The sequence below is a fragment of the Cetorhinus maximus genome, chromosome 7 (genome assembly GCF_964194155.1).
Source record: "Cetorhinus maximus chromosome 7, sCetMax3.hap1.1, whole genome shotgun sequence".
Classification (NCBI taxonomy): domain Eukaryota; kingdom Metazoa; phylum Chordata; class Chondrichthyes; order Lamniformes; family Cetorhinidae; genus Cetorhinus; species Cetorhinus maximus.
The window spans coordinates 63888259-63915604 of NC_135885.1; the positions used below are offsets into that span (position 1 = coordinate 63888259).

At 41.1% G+C, this 27346-nt stretch overlaps 1 protein-coding gene across 1 annotated transcript in view; it reads right to left on the minus strand.

Moving 5' to 3' along the window:
* The window catches only part of slc9a2 (solute carrier family 9 member 2), an 81915-nt gene that overhangs the window by 39733 nt on the left and 14836 nt on the right, over positions 1-27346 (minus strand). Inside the window, exons 2-3 of the mRNA XM_078545620.1 lie at positions 16011-16474; positions 4671-4921 (exon numbers count right to left, since the gene is read on the minus strand). Coding sequence (XP_078401746.1) covers positions 4671-4921; positions 16011-16474 — 715 coding nt within the window. The remainder of the gene's footprint in view (positions 1-4670; positions 4922-16010; positions 16475-27346) is intronic.

A 27346-nucleotide genomic window follows, 5' to 3' on the forward strand; every position in this document is an offset into this window, starting at 1 on the left:
TTATGGACGTTTTAAGAATAGATTCAGGTTCAAAAACAAAAATGGGAACTGCCAAAGGCCAATGCGGAGTGCCTGTGGCACAGTGGGTAGCCTCTCCAGATTCAAGTCCCACTCCAGGACTTGATGGCCAAGGAAGGCACATTCTTAATGCGGCCAAACAGGTTGAGTATCAACTTGTAAAACCTTCCAACATCAGGTTAGAGCCAATAGCATGGGGGTCGAACCCTGTTCCGATGGAGGTGGATTCGGTACCTGCTTCCTTGCCCTACCTATGTTGGAGGTTGTGCACTGTGGGTCAAACCAGCCCTTCCGGCAGAGAACTCCAAGTGTATGCATATTTTTTATTTATATCACAAGTAAAAAATTATCTGCATTGTTTAACTCTTGAGACACGAGTGAAATTTTCAAAGCTATTTTTCCTTAAAAGAGACAACAGTGCACATAAATTAACACAGATTTTGATGATTTGTTTGCATTACTTTAGAAACATTCAATAGGATAATAGGGCAGTAATTAGAAAGGCAAAAGATTACTCATTAGCAAGAACATTAACAGAAATCATAGATTAACTGGAAGCAAGACTGACTGTAAAAGGACGTGAGTAAATTCAGAAGCTTTAGATAATGTAATGTGCTGATGCTACTCGAGACTGCACCTTAAAGTTGTCATAGTATTTAACAATTACATTTTTTTCCACTCTTCCCTTTGTTTAACAGATGGCATTCCCAAGATAGACAGCCTAAACATTAGACAATTAATGATGGGTAACCAATGGGTAGGTGGGAGGTTACAATCTGATCAACCATAATCTTATTGAATAGCAGAGCAAGCTCAAGAGGCCAAGTGGCCTATTCCTGTTCCAAATTCATATGTTTGTATGTCAGCTTTACCAGTGACACACACACACACTCCAAAATTGAAAATGGAAATTCTGTTTTGTACTCAAGCCAACTTGTGCTAAAGCTCGACACAAATTTTAGCCCCCAAATGATTTATTTCTGTCTGTGCCCATGGCCAATATAAGAACTCTGTCATCAAAACATTGTGCAGCAGAAATCCACTTGCTTGAATCAGTACTATTAGACTATTCCAATTCCTTGGGGGTGGCTGTGCTGATACCTGCACAGCTCACAAGGTGTTCTTCAATGGTCTCAGTGAAGAAAGTTGCATTAGCTGGGGCAGCGTTGGGGCACATCTGCTTCTCAGGAACAGATAAAAGACTCAATCGCACCAAACAGCAGCCAAAACACAATCCAATTTTCCGCTGTTTTAAAACTTGGAAGCTTTCCCCCGCACCCGCTTCAGAATTCATGTGACACCCCAATAAAAATGCTGCACAATTAAATAACTTCTACCACTTGGAGACATACTAACTTCACAAAAAACATTCAGCAAGAGTTGTTTACTTAGGAAGGAGTCATGCATTAATTCTGCCGTGTAGACTAATGGTCATGTATTTGCAAACAAATGAAATTAGTTTCGCCAACTGGCTGCAAGAGCAGTGAGAGCAGGATGCAGTACCGATCAGCTTTCCTTCCCACCTTGAAGAAAAACATCCCTTTGGCTTTTGGGCAGAGGTAAAAAACCCATTGCCTGAGAAATCACAGCCCAAAGCCCACATCCTTCCATGACAGGGTTCAACCTGTTGGTGCTTGAACAGGTGATGCTAAAAATATTTTGAAGTTATTTTACTAAACTTTAAAGCTTCAAAATACACAAAGCAACAGCAATTATAGACCAGCTAACCAATGGGTTGGTGTGGATTTCAATGCATAGATACAATCTTCAAAAATGGGCTGTGCAGAATCATAGCAAGATAACCTGAATGGTAAAGGTCTTTTAGGGCACTGCAGAATTACTGACTTATTTATAGGGTTGTGTACATTTTCATAAAAACATACGGGATGGGGAGTTAAGGTGCATTGGAGCTTTGCCGTCTCGTCTCAAACCTGGCCTACATGTAAGAAGTAGTGCTCTCTATTTTCACATGCCTTATTCTTCCCTAGCTGCTGACTATCCTCTCCCTTGCAACAGTCTAAGAATAAACCTGACTGTTGACCACCTTAGTATCATAATTGCCTGAGAAGAGCTCCCAATCACATATTTGAGCCATCACTGGGACTACCTATTTTTATCTCCACAACATTGCACCAGCTTCTCCCCTGCCTCAACTGATCTGCTTCTGAAACCTTCATCCATGCTTTTGTTACATCTAGACTTGATTATCCCAACTTACTCCTGGCTAGTCTCCCATATTCTACCTTCTAAGCTTGAGGTCATCCAAAACTCTTCTGCTGCCCATACTGTGACCCACATCAGGTCCCGTTCTCCTATCACCACTGAACTTACTGACCTACATTGTTTCATGTCAAGCAACACCTTGATTTTAAAATCCTCAGCCACACTTTCAAAAACCTCGCCCCTCCCTATTTCTCCAACCCCTTAATTACCAGCGAGATCGGCATTCAAGTAATTCTGGTCTCTTGAGCATCCAAGATATTAATTGTCCTACTACTGGTGGCTGTGCCTTCAATTCTTTAAGTCTCAAAACCTGAAATTTCCTCTGCAACCCTCTCTGCCTCTCCATCTTACTTTCCTCCTTTACAACACTTAAAGCCTATTGCTTTGACCAAGCTTTTGGTATCTAACCTAATATCTCCTTCTGTGGCTCAGTTATCATGCTTTGTTTTATATTATTCCTGTGAAGTGACATTGGATTCTTATTATGAAAAAGGCGCTAGATGTCTTTGAAAGGTCAGTTCAGTTTAGCCAAAGTACATAGTGCTAGCCTGCACTAGGTGCCTGCTAGGCACAGCACACCAGATGCAGGTCTGGCCCTGCCAGGGGCATGGCTTAGATTTGTTGTTTAAAAAAAGAGTTTTTAATTTGTTGTTTCAAAAACAGTTCCTCTGACATGTCCTCCTTCTTCCTTAACTGAGATTTTCCACCCACGGTGGTTGACAGGACCCTCAACTGTGTCCAGCCCATGTCCTGCGCATCCGCCCTCATGCCTTCTCCTCCCTCCCATGCACATGATAGGGTCCCCCTTGTCCTCACTTATCACCCCACCAGCCTCCGCATTCAAAGGATCATCCTCCGCCATTTCCGCCAACTCCAGCATGATGCCACCACCAAACACATCTTCCCTTCACCACCCCAGTGGCATTCCATAGGGATCATTCCCTCCGTGACACCCTGGTCCACTCCTCCATCACCCCCTCCTCCTCAATCCCCTCCCACGACACCTTCCCATGCAACCGCAGAAGATGCAACACCTGCCCCTTCACTTCCCCTCTCCTCACCGTCCAAGGGCCCAAACACTCCTTTCAAGTGAAGCAGCATTTCACTTGCACTTCCCTCAACTTAGTCTACTGCATTCGTTGCTCCCAATGCGGTTTCCTCTACATTGGAGAGACCAAACGCAGACTGGGTGACCGCTTTGCAGAACACCTTCGGTCTGTCTGCAAGCATTACCCAGACCTCCCTTACGCTTGCCATTTCAAGACTCCACCCTGCTCTCATGCCTACATGTCTGTCCTTGGCTTGCTGCATTGTTCCAGTGAAGCTCAACGCAAACTGGAGGAACAGCACCTCATTTTCCCACTAGACACTTTACCGCCTTCCGGACTGAATATTGAGTTCAACAATTTTAGATCATGAACTCTCTCCTCCATCCCCACCCCCTTTCTGTTTCTTCCCCCTCCTTTTTGTTTTTTCCAATAATTTATACAGATTTTTCTTTTCCCACCTATTTCCATTATTTTTAAATGTATTTCCACCCATTGTTTTATCTCTACCTTTTAGCCTTTTTAGTATTCCTTCACCCCTCTCCACCCCCACTAGAGCTATCTGTGCCTTGTTTGTCCTGCTTTCTACCCTTAATTAGCACATTCCTTTAGATAATATCAACACCTTCAACACCTCTTTGTCCTTTTGTCTGTGACATCTTTTGGTTATCTCCACCTATTACTGCCTTCTTGTCCCAACAACCACACCCCCACCTTAAACCAGCTTATATTTCACCCCTTTCCTATTTTTACTTAGTTCTGTTGAAGGGTCATGAGGACTTGAAACGTCAACTGTGCTCTTCTCCACCGATGCTGCCAGACCTGCTGAGTTTTTCCAGGTATTTCTGTTTCTGTTTTTGTTTTAGATTTGTTGTTTGTTCTACAGCTCTTACTTCCTTTTTGTTGTTTATGGGAACTAAGCACTCCCTGGGATCATAGCATTCCCTGGGATCAAAGAGAAAAATCTGCCTTCATATCTACGGGAGTACAAAAGTGACCTACATTTACAATGCAGCAATATTGCGGCAAGAGACCAGGAGGCTAAATGCAATAGAAAGGAAATGCTTCATGACAGTGTTTTCATTATTTATCAACTTAGTAAATGCATAGATTTAAAAACATATACACACACAGAGCAAAAGGCCCTAGGCTAAGCTTTCTTCCTTGAGTATCAAAAAGACATTGATTCATTGAAACAAAAACAGAAAATGCTAGAAAAACTCAGCAGGTCTGACAGCATCTGCAGAGGGAGAAAAACAAAGTTAACATTTCAAGTCCGTACATTGATTCATTGATCTACCACCCAAACCTCACCCAGAGGACATTACTCTGAAAACAAACTGATCTTCAATACACTCAGTAGACAAATTGTAGAATACTCACGACATGATGCCTGACAGTCGGAACATTTCTGCTGTCAGGTAGCAGAGGTAACTGTACAGGAAGACAAATAATGGCTCAATTATACGGACGTTCTGAGTGAAGCGAGTGGTGAAAGCGGCAACAAATCCATAAATAATCCCCACTATTATTCCACCAATGCCCACCACGAAAAACTGGCCAATTCCAGCAAAGATATCCACAGTTTGAATAGTGTGCATCTGGCAGAGGGACTTGAATAAGTGGTACAGAGCCTAAGAGGAACAAAAGAAAAACAGATTAATAAATCAAATAGTTAAATTGGACAACTGGACTGTTTTAAACATAGAGAAATAGCATGCACACTAGATAGAGACCCTTGAAATCCATGGTCAATTCAAATCAATAGAAAACATTACACATTAAAATACTGACTAATGCCCATATAACTAATTAGAAAAAGTAATTTGGAATTTGCTGATTGGAAAAAAATTAAATCATACCTAGAATCAAAAGAGATTAAATTGGACACATAGTGCCATCCCTATGCCCTCCCCACACTATCCTTGCCTCCTCATCACACCATTCTTACCTTCTCCTCCCCATTTAAGCTTCATATAATCACAATAGTACAGCACAGGATATAGGGAAAGAATGGGAGAATGGAATTAACCAGATTGCTCTTCAAAAGAGCCGGTGCAGATTCAAAGGACTGAATGGCTACTTAGCCCTTCCCCGGCTTTTTCAAGGAACAATCTGGTTAATCCTACTCTCCACTCTTTCCCTATATCCCTCCAATGTTTTCTCCTTCAAATATTTATCCAATTCCCTTTTGAAGGTTACTATTGAATCTATATCCATCAAGTATTCCAAACCCCAACCAATTTTTAGGATTTTGCCACTTCTAGTTCGTTCATCAATCACTAAATCTGTCCCCTCTGATTATCAACATTCCAGCCATTGGAAACAGCTTCTCAAAGTTACTCAATCTAAACCCACCGTAACTTGAAACAAAAACTCATTCAGTCCTTCACTTAAGTCTTCTCTGCTCTAAAGAGAACTCCAGCGTATCCCTGTAACTGTAGCCCCTCAGCCCTGGGACCATTCTAGTAAATCTCTTCTGTACCATCTCCGAAGCCTTCACATCCTTCCTGAAGAGTGATGCTCAGAACTGGACACAATTCTCCACTAGGCTGCATTAGTGTTTTACATTAGTTTAGCATAACTTCTGCACTTTTGTACCCTTAAGCCTCTATTTATAAAGCCCAGGGTCTATACACTTTATTACCTGTTGACCCGTGTTGCCCACTTGAAAGATTTGTACACAAGGGCCTCCAGGTCACTCTTCTTATATCCCCTTTAAAATTTTACCATTTAGCTTGCTTTATCCCTCCTTATCCTTCCCACTAAAACGCATCATCTCACACTTAACTGCTTTGCATTTCAGCTACGTGTTCACCCACTCCACCAGCCTCTAAGTTGCTTACTCTCTTCCTCACTGTTTACTACGTTTCCAAGTTTTGTGTCATCTGAAAATTTTAATATTGCACCCTGTACCTCCAAGTCACAAATATATATCAACAGTAGCAGTGGTCTCAATGCTAAACCTTGGGATTGCCACTGTACACACCTGTCCAGTCTGAAAACCAGCAATTCATCACAAATATTTTCTATCACTTTGCTTTTTTTTAAAATCCAAGCTATAAAATATATATATGGAGGGTTGGAAGATTGGTCAATCTTCCACAATTTCTACCTTTAGTTCCCTCAACAACTGAGGATGCATCCCACTTGGACCTAGTAACTTTTCTACTTTTAAGTACTGCCAGCCTTTCCAGTACTTTCTCTTCACCTACCTTTAACCCTTCCGATATCCTGGTAATCTCTTTCATCTACCACGGGTTTGCCAAAATCCTTGGTAAGCACCAATGCAAAGTTCTCATTTCGTATCTCAGACATGATTTCTGCCTCCACCAATAGATCTTCATTTTGGTCCCTAATCCACCCCTCCTGTGACAAACCATTGTTCTATTAATATGCCCATAGAAGAGCTCTGCATCCCCTTTTACTTTTCCTGCCAATCTATTTTCATACTGTCACTTTGTCCCTCTTATTGCCTTTTGCACTTGTCCTCTGCACTTTGTCTACCCAGCCAGATTCTCCATTGTGTTATCAAGCTAACATCTGTCATTTACACCTTTTTTTCTGCTCCATCCTACTCTCTAACTCCTTTGTCATTCAAGAAACTCCAACTTTGGTTATTCGCCATTCCTCCCCATTGGGAGGTACCTAGACCATACATGGTTCTCTAGACTTTTAAGATTACCCATTGCTCCATTACACTGGTCTGCTAATCTTTGCCTCTAATTTATCAGGTACAGGCTCTTCCTCAATTTGATGAAATCAGACCTCCTCCAGGTTGGAATAAATTAAATACAATTATTCCTCATCTGTCTCAATAGTTAGTCTAAAATTTATGATACTATGATCATTATACCTATGGTACTCCCCAACTCTAGCTGACCATTTCATTCCCCTGGACTAGATTCAGTAATGCCTCCTTTATTAGGCCGGAAACATAATGGTCACTTCCCTGAACACACTTCTGAAATTTATTCCCTTCACTGCCCTGGACAGAAATCACTGCCCCATTCAATGCTGGTGTTCTTGTTATATCTACTCAATATTTCTTGCAACTCTAATTTATAGGCAAATCTGCTCCTCTACTACATTTCCACTGTTTGGTGACCTATAAAATAAACTAAGTAGCATAATAACCCCTTGATTGTTACTTATTTACAAGCAAATATATTTTGTCTTTAACCCTGCAAGGACATCTTCTTTGTAGCACTAATATTTTCCTTAATCAAAACTGCTACCCCATCCTCCTCTTTTTTCCCCTTAAAACAAAAACAAGTGCTGCAAGAACAAAATATGTTTGAAATATTCAAATCAGTCAGCATTTTTGGAGAGAGAAACTGTTAACATTTCAGGTCGATGACCTTCCATCAGAAGAGATGCTGCCTCATCTGGTCAGTACTTCTACCATATTCAGTTTTTATTCCTTTATATCCCTCCCCGAATACCTCGTGCCCAGGAATATTAAGCATCAGCATTTGAGCCAGATTTCAGTTATCACCACATCATTTTCCCAAAAGGCTGTTCATGCCTACAGCTTAATCTTATGAGCTACACTTTGTACATTTACAACACACGCAGTCCAAACACAACTTCTCAAACTGTTTGCATTTTCCATGATCCCACCTAATTTTGTATCATTTCTAACTCGGTTTCTTCTAGTCCTCCATGCACCTTTTGTCTGCTTTTTGAATACTACATCTTCGTTCCAAACTCATTTAAACACTCTCCCACAACAGTAGTTAAGCTACCCATAAGGATATTGGTCCCAGTCTGTTCAGGTACAAGCAGCTTTCTCCTGCTACAGAACTAGTCCCAATGTCATAGGAATCTGAATTCCTCCCTCCTGCATCATGTCTTTAACCACTCACTAACCTGCCACATCCTCCTGTTTCTACTCTCAGTAGTGTGTGGCACTGGGAATACTCCAGAGATTACTATGTTTGAGGTCTTGCTTTTTAACTTCATCCTTAATTCCTTAAACTATGACTACAGAACCTCAACCCTCTTTCTGTGTGTTGTTCATTTGAATATGTGTTAATTTTTATATAAACTGTTTAATTGTATGCAGGTGGTTGGATTTAACTGGGAATTCACTTGCGCCCCATAATAGGTAGACTGAAAGCATGAATCTTGGGTTAGGAGGTGCATGCTTGTAATGTGCAGTTCTACAAATAAATGGTTATAAAGTCTGTAAAGATTGCTTCCAGTTTGGTCCTTCCACAACTGACTTTCTGCATTATAACAACATGGGCCATGACTTCTGGCTCTTTCCCCCAACCCCCCAAACAGAATACTCTGTAATGTCCTTTATCCTGGCACCAGAGAGGCAACAAATCATACAGGTCTCATATCAACAATAGCTGAACTACCTGTTCGCCCCCCCTCCAATTACTACCACTTTTCTACACCTTGCTGTATCTGTCTGTGCAGTACTTGGCTTCACATTGCTAGGCTCAGGACAGCACTCTATGCTATTACCCTTCCAGTATTGAGTTCTGATCATCAGTTTGGCTGTCACACTCCCAGAGGGTTCCTGCACTTTCTGCTTCTTATTAGCCTTTCTGGGTGGCTGCCCACTTATATTCTGAGCTTCATCTGGTTCTGAAATGACCAGCGCCTGGAACCTGCAATCCAGAAAAATATTCAGCCATCTGTCTGTCCTTCTGACATCCACTCCAATTGCGATTCACGCAGCTCTGTCCACAAGCTGTGTCCAGCTCATGCTTACGTGTCACTACATCTTATCAATTATACTATACCCCGCAAAAATTAAGCAGATTGACCAAGTGACCTGGTAGAATTAATATTCATCCTGATCACTAATTTTAGTCTCAAACATCCCAAAGGTCAAATTCATCCATTGCAGCAGTGTTAGTTTTTTGCTTACACTGCTATGGAAGTATGCTCAGCATCTTCTCTTTCTTCTTAACCGCCACCCCCACCATCCTCAAACTCCTCTTGACAGGGCATCCCCTTCATTTGACACATAACTCGACAGCCTCTCCTCAGACACTGCTGGCAGACACCCAGGAGAAATTCATTTTCATGCAGACTTATGTTGATTCATTAGGTCAAGCAGCTCCAAAGGCCACTAACTGCATAGCACTCTTCAAATGATATCAATGAAAATGCAGTGTATGGAGCAGCCCATGACACTGCAGGTGCCCAGGGAATCAACATGAGAAGCGGCACAACATGAATAAGTTTCTCCCCTTTCCTCAGTTATTGCACAGTCAGCCTTCAAAACTTGTAGAGTTCACACTCATACACATCTTACCCCATTTCTTACCTCACTTCTCCAAGTCCTTGAATGCAGCACCTTCACCCAACTTCACATCTGTATCTCTCTCTCTATTCACATCCCTTCAGCTAGACTTCCACAGTATTGGGATCACCCTCATTAAAGCCACCAATAATGAATTTGCACTTATATAGTGCCTTACACAATCTGAAGATATCCCAGAAACTTTACAGCCGATTAAGTGTTTTTGAAGTGCAGATGCAATTTAGGAAACATGCACAATTTGTGCACCAGACATCTGGTTCCTCCTACCTGATTAGGGCAGGAGTTCTCCTTCCTACTTGATAATGGGAGCCAGGAATTAAAATGGCCCAGGACTCAAAAGGCACCATGATGGAAGGTTCCCAATGGACTCAGTCCATATTCGTAGTTTAAAAAAAAAATTAGGGCTGTAGCGTACGAGAGATATGAAGTTAAGCCAAACAATGGCAGCTTACAGGGATGTTGTAATGCATTAAATGCTACAGCATAAAGGTTATCTCTACAGTTATGTAGCACCAGAACAGTAATGCTTGTCAACATAACAGTCTGATCAATTTAAAAACTGATTCATTATGTGAAGCACTGAAATGTTTCAACATGCCAAGGTTTAAGATATTAGTGCATATTTTAAATGACAATTTTATCATTGTGCTGGAAAGAAGGAAAAGAAAGCAGTGCTCTGAACATATGCAACCAGAAGCACTGGCCTATGGTTACTGTGGAGACCCATCATTGCTTAGGAGGCTCAAATGAATTGAGGAGATGGGATTGTAGGCTTGAAAAAGTGATCACCACAAATTAACCAGCGTATTAACAGCAACAATTCTGGTGAACAAACTAAAAACCAAGAAAAAGCTGGGGAGAGAAAAATGCAGCAGTGAAAAAAGAATAGAGGGTTCAACATTTCAGGTCAGGCCCATCCTCAAGAGCTGGAAAGAAAGACTGGCAAGCATTTTAATAAAATCAGAGTAGTAAAGAGGAGGAGGGGAAGATATTATATTAAATATGAAGAAGTTCTGATAAAGAGTCATATGGACTCGAAACGTTAACTGTGTTCCTCTCCGCAGATGCTGTCAGACCTGCTGAGTTTTTCCAGCTATTTTTGTTTTTGTTTTATATTAAATACCCTGTTCTGCAGTAAAGCGTGAATTGAGATGAGGTGGTAATAGTTTTGCAATGTTTACACATAACAGTTGTTTTGATCTTGCATGAGGGCAGCTGATAATTCTTGTCCAATGATGCAATAAAGATCTTGTACAATATGCAAAGGGACCACAGAGGAATGTGAAGTATGTAAGGACTGTACAGCAACTTCAAGCCAACCAGCATTTAGTGCCATTGTTCTCTTTGTATTTTTGCACTGCACTTATAAACACAAATGTGACAGTTAAATTTAGGATCTAAGACAAAGATGACTTCATGAAGACTGTCCCTCATATCAATGGCCCAACAGTGGAGTTGCACCAGGAATGATTATTCTACCTTATAATCCAACGTATATCATAAGCAATACAGCAGGTAGTCTCAAACCAGCTCAAGTACAATGAGGTCAGCAGATAAAGTCATTACATCAGTATAGAATGTGGGGACAGGTTACATGACTGGCATTCATTGCCCAAAATTCAGCATCACTGTTTGTACATCATATAAAAAGGCACAACATGGGAGGAGGTGCCCGAGCAATTGTGTTATGAATTTGAGAAAACACATAGGGTGTGACCAAACGTATATGAACAAACCTGACTGGGACAATATTATTTTATAACTGGCCAGTGCAAGTGAGGTCTTTACCAAATGATAATATCCCCATTCAAGACCAGAACTACAAATACCAAAAAAATCAGTTGGTCATTCAAAACACACAATTAGATTAGATACATCTACTCAAACATAGCTTTTTAAAAATTGAATATTTGAATTAATCACTGTAATACCAGGTAGGAATTTAGTGCGAAAACATTGAATTAATAGTGGTAAACTGAAAAGTTGGTATATAAGAAGCACGGTGTTATCCTTTTTAATTACTGAGGGCTTGGTTCACTGTGTACCTTTGCCTAGCAGCAGTTTTATTCACATGCTACCTCCAAAGCTCACTTTGTCTGATCGGTTCGAATTGAAATAAACCAGTTTCCTCAAGAAAAGACTGGAAATAGCCTACAGTTTCTACTGATTATAGAGAAAGGTTTCTGACATCTGATCCTAGTTTACTCAATGTGGATGTTACCTACTGACATTCCTAAACTGTACTCAAATTGTTTCATCATTTTAAACATAATTAGATTAACCCTCAAACTTCTAAACTCAAGAAATACAAACCAAATTTATCCAACCTAGCCTCTTAATTTAACCTTTTAATCCCCATTATGATTCTGGTGAATCTCCATTCTATCCACTCCTGTCTTAAATATGGTGCCTAAAAAAGGCTCAGATGGGGTCTGACTAAAACTCTGCAAAACTGAAGGACAATTTGCCCAGCTTTATATTCTAGCAACCTGGAGATAAAGACCAACTTTTCATTTGCCTTTTTTATTGCTTTCTCTATCTGTCCACTAGCTTTTAGCGAAGTATGAACATGGACATGCAATCCTCTGTTCCTCTGAAGACCATAGGACGTAGGAGCAGAAGTAGGCCATTCGGCTCATCGAGTCTACTCAGCCATTCAATGAGATCATGGCTGATCTGAAAATTCTCAACTCCACTTTCCTGCCTTTTCCCCATGAACCTCGATTCCCACCTTTTCCCCATGACCCTTGATTGCCTGACTGATTAAAGATCTGTCTACCTCAGCCTTGAATTTACTTAACGATCCAACCTCTGCAGCCCTCTGCGATAAAGAATTCCACAGATTGACTACCCTCTGAGAGAAGAAACTCCTCCTCATCTCTGTTTTAAGTGGGCGTCCCCCTTATTCTGAGATTATGCCCTCTGGTCCTAGAATCTCCCACAAGGGGAAACAACCTCTCAGGGGGCTTGACAGGGTAGATGCTATGACGTTCCTAATTTCTTGCCATCAAGAAAATATTGTCATATTGTCTTTCTTGGATCCAGGTGTGTGGCCTCACATTCCTCCAAATTGAAGTCCATCCACACTATGCCAAAATGTTGCCCTCTTCCTTAATGTGTCCCAATGTAAACTCCTACCTCACAATTTGCTCTGCTCTATTTAGTGCATTTTGACATTTCATTGGAGGAAGATGGAGTGGTGAATAACTTCAAAAGACAATGGAGGTAAAAAGGCAATTAGAAGAGTGAGAGTCACAGTAACAAAGAATATTGTTTTTGATTAATGCTTAAGCTGCAGTCATAGCCAAATTCACAGGTCTCAACCGAGCAGCAAGGCAAGTAATGTTGCAAGACAATGGCACATTTCAGGTCTTGAGAGAAAACCAAAGTTGGAGCTAGGCTGATGGTTATAAATACAAAAGTGGTTGAGGATAGGCTTCTTGAAGATTGGCATAAATTGGTATAGATATCAGCTGTGGCTCAATTGGTAGCACTCTCACCTAAGTCAAATGGTTGTAGGTTCAAGTCCCACTCCAGGCACAAAAAAAATCAAAAAGCTGACACTTCAGTGCAGCATTGAGGGAGTGTTGCACTGTTGGAGGTGCCATCTTTTGTATAAGACATTATATCAAGGCCCCACCTGCCCCCTCAGATTGATGTAAAAAATCCCATGGCACTATTTTGAAGAACAGGGCAGTTATTCCCGATGTCCTGGGCAATATTTATCCCTGCTCAACATCATAAAGAAAGATTATCTGGTCATTTTTTTTATTCATTCACAGGAAGTGGGCTTTGCTGACTGGGCCAGCATTTATTGCCCATCCCATTATTACCCATTTATTGACCAGCGAGTGAAGGAATGGTGATATATTTCTAAGTCAGGATGGTGAGTGACTTGGAGGGGAACTTCCAGGTGGTGTTGTTCCCATCTATTGTTGCCCTTGTCCTTCTAGATGGTAGTGGTCATGGGTTTGGAAGGTGCTAAGGACCCTAGGTGAATCCCTGCAGTGCACCTTGTAGATGGTACACAGTGCTGCTACTGTGCAGTGGTGGAGAGAGTGAATGTTTGTGGATGTGGTGCCAATCAAGCGGGCTGCTTTATTCTAGGTGATGTCAAGCTTCTTGAGTGTTGTTGGAACTGCGCTCATCCAGGCAAGTGAGAAGTATTCCATCTCCCGACTTGTGCTTTGTAGATGGTGAACATGCTTTGGGGGGTCTGGGGGTGAGTTAATTGTCACAGGACTCCTAGCCTTTGACCTGCTCTTGTAGCCACAGTATTTATATGGCTAGTCTAGTTCAGTTTCTGGTCAATGGCAACCCCCAGGATGTTGATCGTGGGGGATTCAGTGATGGTAATTCCATTGAATATCAAAGGGCGATGATTAGATTCTCTCTTATTAGAGATGATCATTGCTAGGCACTTTCGTAGTGTGAATGTTACTTGCCACTTTGCACCCCAAGCCTGGATTTGTCCAGGTCTTGCTGCATTTGAACATGGACTGCTTCAGTATCTGAGTCGTCGAGAATGATGCTGAACATTGTGTAATCATCAGTAAACATCCCCACTTCCGACCTTATGATGGAAGGAAGGTCATTGATGAAGCAGCTGAAGATGGTTGGGCTGAGGACACTACCCTGAGGAACTCCTGCAGCGATGTCCTAGAACTGAGATGACTGACATCAGCAACCACAACTATATTCTTTTGTGCTAAGTATGACTCCAACCAGTGGAGTTTTCCCCCCTGATTCCCACTGACTCCAGTTTTGCTAGGGCTCCTTGATGCCACACTCAGTCAAATGCAGCCTTAATGTCAAGGGCAGTCACTTTCACCTCACCTCACCGAGTTCTGCTCTTCTGTCCATTTTTTGAAGCAAGGCTGTAATGAGGTCAGGAGCTGAGTGGCCCTAGCAGAACACAAACTGAGAGTCAGTGAGCAGGTTGTTGCTAAGTAAGTGCCTCTTGATGGCACTGTTGATGACCCCTTCCATTACTTTACTGATGATGGAGAGTAGACTGATGGGGTCGTAATTGGCCAGCTTGGATTTGTCCTGCTTTTTGTGTACAGGACATAACTGGGCAATTTTCCACATTGCCAGGTAGATGCCAGTGTTGTAGCTGTACTGGAACAGCTTGGCTATGGGAGCAGCAAGTTTTGGAGCACAAGTCTTCAGTACTATTGCCGGGATATTGTCAGGGCCCTTAGCCTTTGCAGTATCCAGTGCCTTCAGCCATTCCTTGATAACCCGTGGAGTGAATTGAATTGGCTGAAGACTGGCATCTGTGATGATGTGGACCTCCAGAGGAGGCCAAGATGGATCATCCACTCATCACTTCTGGTTGAAGATTGTAGACAATGTTTCAGCCTTATCTTTTGCACTGATGTGCTGAGGATGGGGATATTTGTGGAGCCTCCTCCTTCAGTGAGCTGCTTAATTGTCCACCACCATTCATAACTAGATGTGGCAGGACTGCAGATCCATCTGATCCATTGGTTGTGGGATTGCTTAGCTCTGTCTATCACTTGCTGCTTATGCTGTTTGGCATGCAAGTAATCCTGTGTTGTAGCTTCACCAGGTTGACACCTCATTTTTAGGTATGCCTGGTGCTGCTCCTGGCATGCCCTCCTGCACTATTCATTGAACCAGGGTTGATTCCCTGGCTTGATGATAATGGTAGAGTGGGGGATATGCCGGGCCATGAGGTTGCAGATTGTGTTAGAGTACAATTCTGCTGCCCCACAGCGTCTCATGGATGCCAGAGTCTATGTTGAGAACTCCCAGGGCAACTCTCTCCCTCCTGACCGTATACCACTGTGCCACCATCGCTGGACAGGACATACCCAGAGATGGTGGTATCTGAGACATTATCTGTAAGATATGATTCCATGATGATGTTAGTAGAGGGTCAACTGAGCTTGCTGGTGTCGTTTCCAGTGCCTCGGTCGATGCCAGGTGGTCCATCCAGTTTCACTCTTTTTTTGAGGCTGTGTGGCTTTGGGCGTTTGTGGGACTGGAGTCACACGTAGGGCAGACCAGGTTAGGACAGCAGATTTCCTTCCCTATAGGACATTAGTGAACATTAGACTTTTTAATTCCAGATTTTTTTAAAAATTAAATGCTAATTCCACCATCTGCCACGGTGGGATTCAAACCCACGTCCCCAGAGCATTACCCTAGGTCTCTGGATTACTAATCCTGCGACAATATCAGTACACCATCACCTTCCCCTATCATACTGCTGGCTGTGGGGAGTTAGCTGTGCGAAAATTGGTTGTCACATTTTCTACATTCTAACAGTTCACACTTCAGAAGTACATAATTGGCTATAAAGCACTTTGGGACTTACTGAGGTCATGAAAGGTCTTTGACAAGTCTTTTATTTTATTTTTATAAAATTAAAAATATGCATGTCAAAGGAATACAACGGGACTACTTACCACAGTAACAGCATCATTCAGCAGCGACTCTCCAAACACCAAGATATGAAGTTGGTCATTTACATGGATTTCTTCGAAGACGGCTAGAACTGCGACAGGATCCACAGCTGAGATCAAGCTTCCAAACAACAGAATCTGCAATAGTGTGATGTCACCCAGGGCAAAAGCCTGAACCTGGCAAATCCCATATAGTGACATACTGATGCCAATTACATTCCATAGGGTTCCAACCACTGCATACCATAAAATAGTCCCAATATTTTCAAAGAATAGCCTGCCAGGCATGAAGTAACCAGCATCAAGCACTATGGGTGGCAGTAAGTACAGGAAAAAGACATCTGTGTTCATAACAGGAGGAGATCTCTCTTTAGCTCCAAAGATGATTCCTCCAACTAACAGCCCAATGATAATCAGCAGACAGCTTGCTGGCACAAATGCAGAGAGCTTATGAAAGAGATGAAATCCTGTAAGAAAGGCAGAATAAAATGTTAAACTATGAAAAAAAGCAAATAAGGAAGGCTGTGTTATACATGACAATCAGCTGTCTGGTGAACAATATTTCACAGCAAAATACTGATTCTGGAAATCTGAAATGTAAACAAAGTGCTGGAAACACTCAGGCAGGTCAGACAGCGTCTGTGGATAGAGAAACAGAGTTAACATTCAGGTTGCTGACCATTCATCAGAACTTATTTCAGTCATGTCGGGTAATGGTCTAGCATCGGCTCAAAAGGCACCAATAAGATCTCAATCCATAAGACCATAAGACATAGGAGCAGAAATTAGGCCATTCGGCCATTCAAGTCTGCTCCACCATTCAATCATGGCTGATAAGTTTTTCAACCCCATTCGCCCGCCTTCTCCCCGTAACCTTTGATCCCCTTACCAATCAAGAACCTATCTATCTCAGTCTTAAATACACTCAATGACCTGGCCTCCACAGCCTTCTGTGGCAATGAATTCCATAGACAATCATTACAACAAAGGTCTATTCTATACTTAAAATAATCTAACAGCACTTGGGAGTCTTGACAAGCTTCTACTCAAATCCAGTTGGTGCAGGTGCATTTTAAAAATCAAGCAACAAAATGGCTAAATGTGATCAATGCAGTTAAAAGGGTTTGCACTGGTGGGGGCAGGGGAGGAATTTATTCAAGCATTTTATTTATATATGTGTATATGATGCTCTATTGTCTTCAGTAATACGATATTCACTAACTGTAACTATTTATTTATCTTCACAATTTCTAAAGAAACCAAATGGGCAAAACAAAAAGAACTTGATGCAGTTCTGAGAATTTTTGACTGAACAAGTACTAAACTCACACTTCCTGTGGAAACTGAAAAGTGACATTAAAAAAACCTATTACTACTTTACCAGTCAGCACAAATAATTTTTCTGCAAACGTAAAAGGCATGACATCAGTAAATATATTATGAGCTTTCCTTGATCAATATATATTTACATTTAAATGCACCAATCTTTGCTCATGACATATTTTTAAAAATAAATAAATTAATCCATTTTTAGGCCAAAAACACTAATCTTACTTTGGAAGTGGCAGATAGTGTAGCACATGACAGTAAAATGTTTCTAAGGCAAACCAAAAATCATAAATAATAATAAATTCAGAGGATGAACATGTTAGTGTTTACATGCCAAAATTTCCTTGGAGCTAAAGGTTATTAGTGTTAATATCTGTATCTTGAAAATTGCTGTGCCATATCTGCAATAAATCTGTACTTCAAACTAATTCTGCAATTAGGAGTGTAAATTAAGCTTAATCCAAAATTAGGGCCCAGCTAGCCACAGGAGGAAATCAAAGCAAGATTTCTTAGAGGCCTTAAAACATTATTTACATGAAAAGTCTGCCTCGTCAGGTAGATGTAAAAAGGCCCTTAGGAATATTCAACAGGCAGAGAGTTCTTCTGTTGCCATTATCAACATTTATTCCTAAATCAACACCTATAAATCAGATCACCTGGCCATACACCTCTTTGTGGAAATTTGCTATAAGTAAACTGGTTGCCTTATTTCACAACGACTATGCTGCAGAATACTTCATTGCCTAAAGAGCATTTGCAGATATCCTGACAAAAAGGATTTTCTTTAAAGCAGAATACTATACAATTCTGTACACATTGTTTGCTAATTGAACTAAACTTTCAAATTGCTCAAATATTCTACAGCAGATGGAATAAAACTAAATTCTTGTCAGCAACAAGAGCACATTGTATTGGGAAAGAGGTGGGGGCTAAATGCCATTTTGATATAGAACTTTGCCAAACACTCAATTTCAGCAATTGAGGCACGATGTGGAGGCCAGGAACCTGCCAGTAAGGACAAAACAAAATCTGTATTTTTCGGGCAGAATTGTGATTGCAAACTTCCTAGCAGCAGGAAAAATGTTTTGCTAACTGAGGATCATGTTTCTCTTACACTCAGGTACCTTTTAACATTACCACCACCCCCCACCCCAATCCCCAAAATACATTATTCAAATAGTTTTGCAAGGTCTCCAGAAGTCATCTCTAGTTTCTTGAGAACCTTTAATGATTCTCTGGCTTTGGAAGTGGACTGAAATCAAATGAAACCACTGATGAAATGTGATCTCATGGATGCATTACAGTTTTCATGTCAGATTTGTATGAAGAAGGTGGGTCTGCAAATCAGTTTTATTATCTTTGTTTCCACAGGTCTCTAGAACAGGTAGGTTTTTAAATGCGATCATGTAAACACTACCAGCAAATTATGTAATGTTTATTTAGTACTTAAAATGTTTTAAATGTACAATCATATTAAGCATATGAAACCAAAATATTTTGCACACAACACTCCCAATATCACAATCTTGTATGAAAACTGGAAGCAGAGCAGTTTAGTATCTTTACCATTCCTTCAGCCTCCAGATCTCCTTTCTCATTTCTATTTAGCACTATTACTCTTAATATTTTTATGCTTATAAAACTGTTTACCATTTCTCTTCATGCTCCATCTCTTTCTTCTTCATTTAGCCTTTCTGATCCTTTTTGCTTCCCCTCTATACTGTGATCTGTATTTTGCTATTAGCTCTAGATTTTTCATATGCTGCAGATTTTTCCACCAGTCATGGGCTTTTAAATGTAATTGCTCTCATTATGTTTAATTTTGTTTATGCCCCATTGACAGATGAAGATGTTGAAAATAGAGCAGAGAGATGTCCTGACCATAGTTCCTCTTTCAAGCAGCAACACCACCAAAGAGACCTGCTCATTCTTCATTTTGGTTTGAGGGATCTTGTATGCACTGCCATGTTTGTCATTTTAAAGCACTTTGAGAGATAATGTGCTATATAAATGCAAGTTTGTATTTAGAAATTGGAATACTGCATGCATTGGCAGCTATGATATACCTGAATAAAGTGGGGAGGCAGCGGCATAGTGGTACTGAAAGAACAGATATTTACAAATGTAACAGATGACAGGAGAACAAGTTGTTTGGGATCACCCAAAAGCTCCTTTAAATTCAAGGCTTGTGGTTTAAGACTCAGAAGGGCTATTTTAGCTTTCAAAGGTTATTTTGGAAATTTACCAAAATGCAAGCTACACAGTGAAGTGAAAAGTAAAGCAGTTTTGTAACTGAAATTGTAAAGCGATTGTATTCAATTTGACATTGCGAGATCTGTCTGTAAGATGATGTAGCTAAGGGCATGGCTATAGTCTCTACTGGAATTAGATAGATGTTCTGAGGTAGGATACACTGTAGTAAATCATCAAGGCTTCTTCTGACAGCATCTCTCAAACCTGTGACCTCCACCATCTAGAAGGAGAAAAGCAGCAGGCACATGGGAAGAGCATCACCTTAAAGTTCCCTTCTAATGTCACATACCATCCTGATCAGACGTGCATCATCATTGCTTCATAATTACTGAGCCAAAATCCTGGAACTCGTCACCTAACAGCACCGAGGGTGGTTTCACCAAATGGACTGCAGTGGTTAAGGTCCTCTACCACCTCCATTACCATCCTCTAGGATGGGCAACTAGGAATGCCCAATAAATGCCAGTGACTGTCTTTTTATTATTCATTCTTGAGATATGAATCTGTAGCCCATGATGGACAGTTAGCATACCAGAGCTATACTGCTGGTTATACCTTTCAGTGTCTAGTGAAGAGTACAAAAGAATCTTTAAACAGACAGGACACCCTGCTGCAGACAACTAATAGTTCAGTGCTAGGAGTATTAAGAAAAGTGATACACCTGTAAGTAAACTGCTTCCATAAAATGTCCAGAAGGCCTGGGCTCTATTATTAATGCAATTTCACAATATGCTGCAAATGAACTATCCCTAATGTAAGCCTCAGTGGCCGAGAAATGCAATCCCTCCCAAATTAAATTCTCATGTTAATTTGCAAGCAAATTTACTCCAATTAAAATTAAAGCAATATTGCCTAGCTGCACAGTATATTGTTCCATATATTACACACAATGATAGAAAGTGAAAACTTGCATTTATGGAGCACCTTTCAAAACCACAGGACATTATAAGTACTTCAAAAATGAAGCAGTTTGGAAAGTGTAGTCACCTCTGTAAGGCAAGTATAGACAGATAGTCTGAAAGATGTACAGTAACATGCTGTCATCACCAGTAAGATAGACAGACACCAGACCAAATCGATGTAACTAGCAGAATAGATAAGAGAAAACCAGTGGATGTGGTGTATTTGGATTTTCAGAAAGCTTTTGATAAAGTCCCACATAAGATGTTAGTGTGCAAAATTAAAGCACATGTGATTAGGGGTAATATATTGACATGGATTGAGATTTGGTTAGCAGACAGGAAACAGAGTAGGAATAAATAGGTCTTTTTCGGAATGGCAGGCAGTGACTAGTGGGATCAGTGCTTAGGCCCCAGCTATTTACAATATATATCAATGATTTGGATGAGGGAACCAAATGTAATATTTCCAAGTTTGCTGATGACACAAAACTAGGTGGGAATGTGAGTGGTGAGGAGGATGTTAAGAGGCTTGAAGGCAATTTAGACAAGTTGAGTGAGTGGGCAAATACATGGCAGATGCATTATAACGTGGATAAGTATGAAGTTATCCATGTGGGTAGGAAAAACAGAATGACAGAGCATTATTTAAATGGTGATACAAAGGGACCTGGATGTCCTTGTACACCAATCACAAAGCAAACATGCAGGTGCAGCAAGCAGTTAATAAGGGAACTGGTATGCTGGCCTTCACTGCAAGAGGACTTGAGTTACAGGAGCAAGGATGTCTTACTGCAGCTGTACAGGGCCTTGGTGAGACCACACCTGGAGTATTGTGTAGAGTTTTGGTCCCCTTACCAAAGAAAGGATATACTTGCCATTGAGGGAGCGGAGTGCAGTGAAGGTTCGCCAGACTGAATCCTGAGATGGCAGGGTTGTCAAATGGGGAGAGATTGGGCTGACTAGGCCTGTATGGAGTTTAGGAGAATCAGAGGGGATCTCGTTGAAACGTATAAAATTCTGACACAGATGGACAGACTGGATGCAGGGATGACACTTCCTCTGGCTGGGGGTTCTAGAACAAGGGGTCACTATTTCAGGATACAGGGTAGGACATTTAGGACTGAGAGGAGGAGAAACATCTTCACTCAGAGGGTGGTGAACCTGTCAAGTTCCCTTTCACAGAGGACTGTGGAGGCCAAGTCACTAAATATATCCAAGAAGGAAATAGGTAGATTTCTAGACTCTAAAGACGTCAAGGGGTATGGGGAGAGTGCAGGAGTGTGGTGTTGAGATAGAGGATCAGCCACGATCATACTGAATGGTGGAGCATGCTTGAAAGGCTGAATTACCTACTCCTGCTATTTTTCTATGTTTCTATGACCATCATTCCAAAGCAGTCTCTTTTGCCAGAGACAGTTTAGGAGCAGAGTAATTTCATGTTAGCCTGGTCCTCAATCGCCAAATTATCTATGTCATAGCAGTTAACAATTCAACACTTTTAACCATCTGAACAGTCACACCAATGATACACTTCTAACCAAGGGTCAGAGCCCCTCATGACACTGCAGGGAATCACAGCAGCGAAGCACGGCAAAGAATAACGTTCTCTTTGAGACCTTCAGTGCAGTACATACATTGCATCAATGCAAAACTAAAACTCTGTTGAAGAAACTTGGCTATCTGCCAATTTCCACCAGGATTGATAATCAAGGTTGCAAAACACTTGAAAGGTAATAAATGACAAAGGGACATTTGTCTCAATTCTTTCTTTACAGTTGTGCTCAGTTTTTATTACCATTGATTTTCCCCACCCAGATTTACAAGGACGATACTAGAACTAGGAGGAAATACACAGCCATGAAAGATGAAATAGGCTGGACTCTCTTCTCTCGAGAAAAATAAGGGAAGGCCGTGATTTGAAAAGGTCTTAAAAAAATAAGAAGGTAGATGCAGCAAAGTTTAACATTGTAGGAGAATCCAAAAATGGGGGTTTAAAATAAGATTGTCACTAATAAATCCAATGAAGAATTCATGAGTAACTTCTCTACTCAGAGATACTGGGTCTGAGGATGTATTGAAGAGTTGAGGTGCATAGATGCATTTCAGAGAAAGCTAGCCAATATATGAGGGAGAAAGAAAGAGAAGGATTTGTTGTTTGGGCAAGATGAAGTGAAAGTGGGAGGACACCATACATCAGTATAGACTGAATGACCCATTTCTGTGCTGTAAATACTATTTAAACCTTTGAGGAACAAGTTACTACAATGAAAATCCCCCCCTCCAGCAACAAATACTAAAGATGATGTCAATTTTGAACAGATTGTTCAACCCAAATAACCTTTGCATGACCTCAACAGAACTTGGAAGTATTGCATCCTCATGGAAAACGTCCTCACCTGCATATCTCTACAGTATACTCCTGCATAGAATCCTTGAATCTCTGGGTCATATTAGGCTAGAATACTATAGAAGTTTTTTTTGCATGCAAATGGTGACTTTAATTAACTAAACACTCAATTTACACTCCTAAATACTCTGCAGCAGTGTCAAGTATCATCAAGAAATAGGACCTATCCTGCCACTCAATAACATCTACAACAATTCCACTTCCCATCCGATCCTCAAATTTTTTGATTCTCTTAGAGTCCAAAAAGCTATTGTCTAAACCTTGAATTATATTCTCAATCCAGTGGAATTCTGTTGCACACAGTTAGGGGTGAGTGGTCCTGGGATTCCTTAACATTGACTCTGGACCCCAAGAGGTCACATACCATCAGGTCAAACATGGGCAAGGAAACCTACTGCTTACCACCTACTGTCCTCTTTCAGTTGAAGAATCAGTACTCCATGTTGAACACCACTTGGAAAAAGCAGAAGGTAACAAAGACACAGAATGTACCCTGGGCAGGGTACTTCAATTTCCATCACCAAGAGTGACTCAGAGGCACCACTACTGACCACACCCAGAAGAACACATGTGCTAGACTGGGCCATCGGCAGATAGTGAGAACACCAATACATCTATTTAGCATGCATGTGGTCCTGTGTTGTAACTTCTCCAGCTTGGCGCTTTATTTCGAGCCTGCGCTGTGGGATATTTTACGCCCACCTGAAAGAGCAGACAGGGCCCCTCAGTTTAACATCTCATCCAAAGACAGCACCTCTGAAAGAGACCAAAACAACAGTTACTCCAGGTGTAGTTTTACCAAAGCCCTAAACAATTGCACCAACAAGGATTTCCTTGCATTTATATTCCAACCTCCTTGCAAATCAAGGTTAATGTACCATCGACCTTCTTAGCTGCTTGCGGTAACTGTATGTTAACTTTGTGATTTGTATGCAAGGACCCCCAAATTCCTCTGAATACCAACATTTATTCATCTAATTAAAAAAAAATTCTACCTTAACATTCCGCCTATCAAAGTGGATAATTTTTTACTTCCCCGCATTGTATGGGGCATCTACCACCTTCTTACCCAATCACCGAACTAGGCTACATTCCGTTGCAGCTTTTTTGCATCCTCCTGACCATGACCTTTCCCATTATCTTTGTATGAGTAATCTTGTACATATTACACTCAGTCCCAATCATTGATATAGATTGGTTGGGTGGCAGGTAAGAAACAACCCGTTTCCAATGCTCCGCTAAGCATTTAGTCTAAGTTGTGCTGTAACATTGGAGTAGAGGCCAGGTACCTTCTGGGAGATGGGGTATGGAGGAAGAACAAAAGAGGATTACAAAAACAGGCTTAATTAGCAGAATTGTTCCTAAAGCCCAGCTGCAGTCCTTCTAAATGGTTGGAGTGGCCACGACAGCAGAGTTATCTTACACACACCTACCACACCCAAATCCCAACTGACAAGAAATGTCCAAATAAAAATTTTAATGAAGTAATTTTGCAAAACATCCAGGAGTAATGATTAGTTGCTCAACTGAATACAGCATTAGAAAAAAAAGACAACCCCTTTTGTTTGTGAAGTGGACTAAAGCCAAGTGAAAGCACAGGTAATACATGATCAAGGACAGTACACAAATCTGATATGAATACAGTAATAAACGATTCAGTAATTTCAGCTTGATCTGAAACAAAAAATGTTGGCTCTTGTGAATCGCTACATGAGCAAACTGTAACATACTTAAGCACTCAAGACAGTGTATATTGTATATATTGTATAGTGTTATTTCAAGCATGAAGCTCAATAGTGTCTGTAACACAACAAAATATATTGAACTTTGTATTCTGCCTCTTTGTTCCCATCATATTCCAGGATTATTTGTTCTGGGAAGAAATTAGCATAGTTTACATTAAGATCTTGCTATTAAAAAATAAAAAAAAACTTAGTTCACAAGGGATTAAACCTACAGAACAGCCATTTTCTGGGAACATAAAGGGTCTGTACAGAATGGCATTTCCAACAACAGGTCAATGTAATATGTTTAGTGTGTGGATGCAGAGAGTTAGTCGGGCTTCTCACTTTTTGTATGCTGGTTACTACTTAATTTTAGCCCTACACCGCTGGCTAGCAGCATTGTAAAAAAGGGGAGCCAAACGCGCAAGTCTCTCCCCATCAGTATACAGCCTGCCCAGTTCCCAGCTGCATCTCTTTGTGGCAACACACAGAAACAGAGACCCTTACGGACTCAGCTTAAAATTTCTGAGGAAGTCAGAAAAGGTTTGGCCCCCAAACATGCAGTGTGCAGGCCCACCAGCACATGGACACAGCCTGGCACTCATGAACTAAATCCCACATATAAGAAAATAGCTCCACTGCCTTATGAATACTTCAGGAAAGGCCAAGGAAGTAAGCCAAGTAGCTCTATTGATGTGGATGTGGGAGAGACCCCTTCCATAAGGCAACATCCCCATCATCTGGGTCCAGAAAAGCTAGCCCAGATTCAGGAGAAGAGTAACCACATGTTTCAGTATCAATTAATAGAGTCTTGCAGCAGTAACTGGAACACCGGCTTGTGCAGAAGCTCAGTTTGGGAGGCTAAACTGGAATCCCTGCAGGAGGCGAAAATCAAATTATAGCCTACCAATCTCCTGGCAATCAGATTGACAGAAGTGCCTAGGTTTGAGTAAACGAATTCACAGGTTACAAAGATGGACAGGGGAGAGTTAAGCTTGACAAGAGCAGCTCAGCCCTACAGTCAAAAGAATTTACATTTACAGAGGGAGAAATCCAGAATATTCCTACAGGTAACCCAAAGCAGCTTGACTGTCAGGAACAACCTGGGTGCTAACCTCCACACATAAACGCAAGACCTGCCAGACAATACATAATCAGGATTTGATGAGGCAATGAGTTCTGAAATCAATATCTTTGCTTACACCCAACCCAAAAGGGGAAAAAAAAAAATCAGAATTCAAATACCCAAGTAGTCTTTCCCCAATAAATACAGGTTCTGAATATAACTAGGTCACCTAAACATTATCCATAGCATGGGAAAGGACAATGGCATTGCTGATACGCTATTCAGAGTTTCAACTTCAGAAATGCAGCAGGGAAGTAACTTCACACCTGCTAGCTGTGTTTGACTTTCCAGTATGAATGAGAGAATGAGAGAATGAATGCGTACCTCATTGCAAGACCGCAAGAAAAAAAGAAAAAGAATTCATTCCCCCTCCCACCCCCCACCCCCGCCAAGGGGCAAAACACCTGTTGTGTCAATGTGACATGAAAAGAAATCCAATGTATTCTTTTGCTATTATTCCTTTTGCTATTTTTAGAATGGTCTTTCTGCTTAACCAAAAAATATAGCTGTTACAAGTCACAACACCAACAGGAGTTGCAAAAAGAAAAGAATCCTCCTCTCATCATCATGGAATCTCACACTCAATTGTAAGGACATTATAATCATGAAACCAGGGGCCTCACACTTCAAAACTAGTTATGCCTGCAGAGCTGTGAACACATATCTCATACCTGAGACTGTACAGGTCCATTTCAAAAGGGGACCATTGAGGGGACAATAGACATCATTTGCATCTTGATAATCTTATCCCCGCTAGCAGAGTCAGAGGGTCTGCCTAGACAATGGCTTCCTGACATAAGACCCCCACTATGGTTGTTAACTTTTTCAAAAGAGAATGACTGGGTTATTATCAATCCTGAAATCAAAGCCAATTCCAGACACTAGATAAACATCTCTTTTGAAATCATTGTGGAGAAAAAAGGCCACATTACTTCAGTGACCACTTTGAAATCTCTATATTCCTTTGAAAAGTGAGAAGCCCTAAGACTGCTGTTCTAACACCAACTGGAAAGGACTCGAGCAGCCTGGCTGAGCTCGCTGCCAGTTATCATATCTCAACTTCTCAAAGCCAGCTTGTTTTAAAAAGTCTCTGATCAATGGCTGTCAGGTGGTCTAAGCACAGAAAGCCCATCGTGCTGCAACATCACTCTAAGGAATTTTGTGTTGCTGTCTCCAGCCAGAAACTCATCAGGGCTGAACTCTTGTCACAAAGGAAATACCCTCTGGACTTTGACTTCTCGGACTCTGGAAATCACCTGAACTAATATACACTTCTGTGGTTCTGCTATTGTTACTATCCATAGTTGTAAAATCATAACACGAGTTTGCTGCGAGTCATTTGTAAATTGGATCACACAAACTGAGGATTTGGGGAAACACACCACATTTTAAAAATAATTCAAAACACCTTCTGCTTATGGGCAATTGGTGAAAGGAAAGAAGTACAGTTTTCCTGCCTCATGCCTGTAACAACCCTGACAGAAAATCTAAAGTGGAGCCCAAAGGCAGATGAATGCCTAACACTGTCATTTTTTCAGTAACTCCTGCAACCAAGCCAATGCCAAACGTAGTGCTCTGCATTTCTTTGGACTCAGCCT